At 44.4% G+C, this 6,576-nt stretch overlaps 1 protein-coding gene across 1 annotated transcript; it reads right to left on the bottom strand.

Annotated features, from left to right (window-relative positions):
* Window positions 1–1,323: 1,323 nt before the first annotated feature.
* Window positions 1,324–1,812, bottom strand: LOC110583280 (ferritin light chain-like). Its single transcript, XM_044917546.1, has 2 exons — window positions 1,612–1,812; window positions 1,324–1,515 (listed from the first exon to the last, which is right to left on the bottom strand). The coding sequence occupies exons 1-2, from the start codon at window positions 1,810–1,812 to the stop codon at window positions 1,324–1,326; spliced, it is 393 nt and encodes a 130-aa protein (XP_044773481.1).
* Between the last annotated feature and the right edge of the window lie 4,764 nt (window positions 1,813–6,576).

Raw genomic sequence — 6,576 nt, 5'->3', positions numbered from 1 at the left:
GGGCTTCAAGTTCACAAAAGAAAATATAAGACAATGTGTAAACCACAGAAATATATATTAATGAGATGATGAAAACAAACACAAGATGGTATGTTAAAAGCTTTCATCGTTTCTTCCAGAGATTCAAAGAAATGCCTATCAGGCACCTACAGGGTGCTTAGCACTTGGTTAGGATGAACAAGCCATTTATTGGGCATTCAGTAATGACATATATACAACAACGAATAATATGAGTCAAATATAGCATGATAGAAGACAAAATCAGAGATTGCAGGAACCAAGAGGATGGCAATTAAGAGAACTGGGATAATCAGCAAAACCTGTAAGAGTCTTCAATGATGAGAATGATTTGCCTAACAGCCAAAGTCTTCATTGTTTTCCTTATGGAGCCAACATGATCGCTTCCCTGACTGTTGTCAGCCGACCTTCCATGCCCTCGGAAATGTGATCATTTCGGCCACGGCAGGCTCCTTCTACAGATGCCTAAGTCCTCCTGAGTTCTTCTACTTACCTGGAGACTCCAGAAATTCGCAGTGTATGGTCAGGCTTATGAATCAACCAGTCTCATTTTTGCCTTCAAATCTGGACTCAGGTTTCTTTTTTTTTTTTAAAGATTTATTTATTTATTTATTTGAGAGAGAGAATGAGATAGAGAGAGAGAGCACGAGAGGGGGGGAGGGTCAGAGAGAGAGGCAGACTCCCTGATGAGCAGGGAGCCGACGCGGGACTCGATCCCGGGACTCCAGGATCATGACCTGAGCCGAAGGCAGTCGCTTAACCAGCTGAGCCACCCAGGCGCCCTGGACTCAGGTTTCTTTGGAGGCAACACGATCATTTCTTACCAACACCCTGCTCAGAATCTGGAAAGGACTGACTGCCACAGGACTCATCAGTGTGCTGTGTCCAAGCATCTCAGGATGGGGGCAGAAGGGCGTTCTCCCAATCCCCAGCACTCCTAGTAAACCACTACTCCTGCGTGCGCCTGCAAAAGCCTTTCTCTGAGGGCTCGGCTCTTTCCACTCTCCTTCACAGTTGTCATAGCTGATTGCTCTTTCACACTCAGTCATGGCTGTGGCTCACTGCTCCTCTCTTTCCCTCTTTTTCTCTCTTTTCTCTCTCTCTTCTTCCTTCCTTCCTTTCTTTCGTTTTTTTTTCTTTCTTTTCTTTCTCTGCTTTCTTTTCTTTCTTTCTTCAAAAAGCTTTATTGTTTCCATTGGGTTCAAGGCTTGGGAGAGGGTTTCCAGGTGGTTAAAGAGCTGCCTGGTGGCTGCAGGGAAGGCTCACCCACAAGCCTTGGCACCAGGGGGATGCCAGAGGGGCCCCTCAAAGGCTGCTGGGCTTCAGAGGTTCCCAGTCATGCTCAGGTGAGCTTTTGGAAGAGAGATACTTGTCCAAGCCAGCCTGGGGGCCAGCCAGCCTGTGGAGGTTAGTCAGGTGGTCGCTCATCTCCTTAATGAGTTTCACCTCCTCATCCAGGAAGTGGTTCTCCAGGAAGTCACAGAGCTGGAGGTCTGTCTGTGCAGGCAGAACCCAGGGCATGCAGATCCAAAAGGGCCCGGTTCAGGTTCTCCTCCAGAACCAGTAGGGTTTCCATGGCGTCTAGGGTCTTACCCACTCATCTTGGGACAGCTTCTGCACATCCTGGAAGGGGGCATGGCTGCCATGCTGGTTTTGCATCTTCAAGAGAACCTCAGTACCCTCAAGCTTCTCAGCCAACTGGCGGAAGAAGTGGCCCACATCCTCCAGAGCCACATCCTTGCAGTGGAAGTAGAAGCGCAGAGAGAGGTAGGTGTAGGAGGCCTGCAGATGCATGCTAACCAGGCAGCTGACCGCAGCCTCCACCTGGGTGGAATAATACTAACAACTCTGGGAGCTCGTGGTTGATGGATAATTAGGAGCTAAGCTCAGAGTTGGGTGTTGGCTGGTCTCGGAGGCAGAGGGTGGCAGACACAATGGCTCTGAAGGTTGCGACTGGAAAAAGGTTGGAAGGTGGTCAGAGGCTGGAAGAAGGGGCATCCCTGGGTCTGTTCCATCCACACACTGTTGAAACAAGAGACAGATCTGTGGGACCTCTGGGTGCTGTCCCCCTCTTCAACTCAAGCCCCACCATTATTGAAGGAGCATAGGCTTTGCAATCAAAGAGAGTTGGGTTTTTTTTTTTTTTAAAGATTTTATTTATTTATTTTAGAGACAGAGCACAAGAGGGGGGAGTGGGAGAGGGAGAAGCAGACTCCCTGCCGAGCAGGGAGCCCGATGCGGGACTCGATCCCGGGACTCCAGGATCATGACCTGAGCCGAAGGCAGTCGCTCAACCAACTGAGCCACCCAGGCGCCCGAGAGTTGGGTTTGAAACACAGCTTGACCTACTACCAATTGTGTGACCAGAGGCAAGTGGCCTAACTTCTCTGACCCCTAGTTTGTCACACGTAAAGCACAGTAACAGTGCTTACATGAAGAAGGCTGTGAGACTGTGCATGTAGATTGCACACCACAATGGGAAACTCACAGAAAGGGATAAATAAATGTTGCTTAGGAGGACCGCTATGATGTGGACAGCATACCCAACACCCTCTCTTCGCAGTTCCTCCATCTCTGCAGCTCTATCCAGCTCCACGGCATGCAGTCACTTTCAGCTTTGGACTACCTCATAGCATTCAGAATGGCTCCTCTAGCAAAATCCTAAAGATCTACTTTTTTCCCATTACCTTTTCCTATTATTCTAGCCCTCTTTTTTTTTTATGTACTCATGTTGTAACTGATCCCTAATTTTTCTTGATCTTCCGTTCCTCCTTGTTTTCCTTCATCTTTTTTCCTGTGTCTCAAAGCATAGATGTCATTGATAACTAATGTTCTTTGACAACGTTCTTGCTTCCTCATCTTTCCAGCAAAACGCCACTGTTAATCAAACCAGGTGATTGCCTCTCCTGTTTTTATACCCAGGCTCTAGAGAGCTATTAGAAAAACAAGATTAAACTTTGGTGAGGATCTGTAAGTGTACATTCTCCAGCTTAGCTCTTGTGAGTTTCCTCTGCGCCCTTCACTTTTTGACCTAGGACATTCTTTTTGAGTTTCCTACACATCACCTCTCTGGAAGCTCCCAGCTGACACTCTAGCCATCTACATCATAAGAGGAACTACCCTAACTTTCTGCTACATCGTCTCTCTCAATCCTTTCCCAGTTCCTCCCCTTATAATTACAAAGAGCCACATGGTAGAAGGTTCTGTACCTCATTTTTCCTATTTCCTTAACGATGTCATTCTATTGTTCATCTCTGCTCTCTTCTGTTGCATTACCCTTCCTCTACCTACTTACTTTCTCTCTCAAATTATAAATGTGTTCAGGGTCTTCTCTCCTTCATATGCTCCCCTTACCCAGACACTACTGACTCTCAGTTTGAAACATAAATCTCCAACCTCTCCTTCTTCCTCCTCACTCCACCCACCCTTCCCCTTCATCTTTGGTCCTCTAGTAAACACGTGAACATTTTGTAGGGTTCCATCCTCAAGCCTTTTCTATTGTCATTCTGGATCCTCTCATATGGAGGTGATAGTCACAATATTTAGCACCTGGCATGGGTGGGCACTGACAAATTGGAACAGATTCTGTCCATAAGCATCTGACAGAGCCATGCCAGAACATAGCAGCCGAGCGTTAGCCCTGACTCCGTGGCATCCACAGTCACCTGTGTCCCAAAGCTGTACTACCAGCGGACCCTCTTTCATAAATCAAAGTGGGCACATTCCCTGGGACGTAGCACAGGCACCATAAATTCAACATTTGCTAAACTGAGCTCTTCTTTTCCTCTTTTCTCCAAGTGTTTCTTCTCCTGCACTGCTTGTGCTTCTAGGGGTACAGAGAGGGGAACCGTATCCTACTCTATCTCAAGTAAAACTGTTTCACCCGTGGGATCTTGGCATTTTCTACCTTGCCTGCAGTGAGAAGGCTATAAATCTTAAACTGAACTTCCTTGCTAACCTGCTACAATGACTTTGTACTGCTTTTAGGATAAAATTCACACTCCTTAGGGCATACAGGGCTCTTCAGGATGTGGCTTCTGCCTACCTCTTTAACCTGACTGACTTCTTAGCCTTCTCTCGCCATCCTTAACCCTTCGTGCCCTCCACTCCATGCTAGATGGAACCCCAAATATCAGCCCCCAAAGGTTGTGCTAGTTTTTGCCTTGTGCCTTTCCACAGCATCTCTTGGCTACCTGGGTCATCGTTATCACCACTAACTTGCCCTGACCTGTTTCCACAAAAAACAAAACAAAACAAACAAAAAACCCCTAGTCAGAGATGTTATTTCTTTTAGGAAGACTTCTTGAGCTCCCCACTGTCCAGCTGGGGTTAAATACACTCCCTCTGCTCTCATTATGTCTCATGGTTATCTCTTCCATTTCACTTCTCAGAAACTATTGCATCTCTCTATTTACCTGTCTATCTCTTCCCTGCAATGTGAAGTCTTTAAAGGCAGGCAGATCCGTGGTTGGTGCACAGTAGAAGCTCGAGAGTTTATGGACTGAAGGGCTGATTGCACCAAGCAGGAAGATCATAAATGATGAACACTAACACATCGCGTCTGTTCATTGTTGGTATATAGGTTTGTTTATCATTTGAAAAGGCTTGAAATTGGTGAAGCAGATAATACTGCCTGGTCTTTGTTCACAGTGTTTGGAGAAACTATCAAGACACACGGAGTGTCCCTCAGGAGTTTCTGAGAATCTAAAACTGATGAGAGGGCTCTGTGAGCACCTGCTGCCTCCCTGTGGGCGCTGTGAGTGCCTAATGAATCTTGACTGACTAACTCTACCTCTCTGGGTGCTTTGCCAAAACAAACCCATAATGCTTTAGGTTAGTTTCGTTTGCCACCATCCTCCTTCCTATATTTTTCTTTCGTAGAGTAGAAATGGACATGCCAAATGGACATATGTAACATTCTCAAATCACCTTGTTCTATATTTTGGGTGCTCTCTCAAATCCTGCCTCTATTTTAACCATTTCAGTAAAACTACATAATTTATCTTTTTTCTCCATTGCCCTGTAATTTTATTACATCAAAGTGTGTTCCAGACACAAATTGTGATTTAGCTTGTGTGGTTCTGGATCATATATAGCCTGCAGCCATTTGATTTAAAATTTGAGAGAGAAATGTTGCACTTACTAGGGGCTAAGTGACTGTGTCTGGGGTGGGGTGGTAAACATGTGGGGAAAATGCAAATCTGTGAGCGGTGAAGGAAGAGGTCACCTTTAGTCATTGGAGCAAACTAGTTGGGAGCAGATTAACTGCACAGTAGTAAAGGACTCTTTCTTTAGAATCAACTTTTAAATTATTGTCCAAATTGTGGTTAAAACATTCCCTCACTTGCCCTTCCCATTCACATCCCTTACTGCCCCCCAAGGGAGATTAGCACAAAGTGGACAAAATTAATTTCTCAAATTCTTAAGAAGAGAGAAGTTCAAGCCTATTATAATAGAGCATTTTATCCTTCTTGTGCTAATGCTGTTGATGATAATTTGAATTTTGCTTATGATTGAAATGCAAAGTAACTCCTTCCATCATGTGATCCTTGCTGGGGCTTCCTCATCTTATTGTCTATCTCAGACCATTCTCAGTGTCTTTCTTTCCAAGGCTAACCACCGCTGGGCCTTGTGCTGTGCTGTGAATGTCCAGATGGAGAGGCTGGTGTTTATTAATTCCAAATTAGCATTAAGGAATGTAAGGGAATTAGCATTTATTGATCACACATGATGTGCTGGAACAGTGCTGGGTGTTTACAGATGCTATCTCATTTAATTCTCACCATATTTCTAGTGATGAAGAGATTATTTTCATCCTGTTAGATAAGTACATTGGGGTTCAGAGAGCTTAAGCAATGTGATTTGTCCAACAGAGCACAGAATGTAGGGGAGCCTGGACTTGAATCCAATTATGGTTGATTCTGAAAGCTCATTAACATTCTATTATACAGGCTACATCCTGCTATGACTAGGAAGTATCACAGATTTAGCATTTAATTTCTCTGTTTTGAAGTTTTTCTCTTAAAAATTTCATTGTGGTTCCTAATGAATTCTCTGTCTCTTATAAAGTGCTTCAGAGGATACTGTGAGCACACATACACATATGTGGGTATGTGTTAGAATTTAGAGATAGTTTTGTTTATACATTAGGGTATTTAGCCAATAGCATTTATACTGAGAATTCTTTATGTTTCTATACTTTACAATTTGAGAGTTTTATAAAATGGTCTATAACTTACAAAATCAAGATGTGGATCAACAAATGGCTTGCCTGCACAAACTTTGGAGTAGTTGGCACAGTCCAAATTCATTTGCTCTTCTTCATCTGTCCTCATCGCCTTCTGACCTCATTTTCATTTACTTGCTTTGTGTTCCCTTGTGACTTGGTTTCAGTTGATACCAATTCCAAGCAGCCTATTCCACCCCTTTCTCCCCTTCTCTTTTCTGGGCTGGTTTCTGTCCTTTTCTATGAAACCTTTCTCTGTCTACTCTCATCTTTGATTTCTACTTAGTCAGAACCACCCAATTGAAACAGGGAGAGAAAGGGTAAGTGATTGT

The sequence above is a fragment of the Neomonachus schauinslandi genome, chromosome 8, assembly GCF_002201575.2.
Source record: "Neomonachus schauinslandi chromosome 8, ASM220157v2, whole genome shotgun sequence".
NCBI classification, from domain to species: Eukaryota; Metazoa; Chordata; class Mammalia; order Carnivora; family Phocidae; genus Neomonachus; species Neomonachus schauinslandi.
This window is presented reverse-complemented; position numbering and strand designations above follow the sequence as displayed.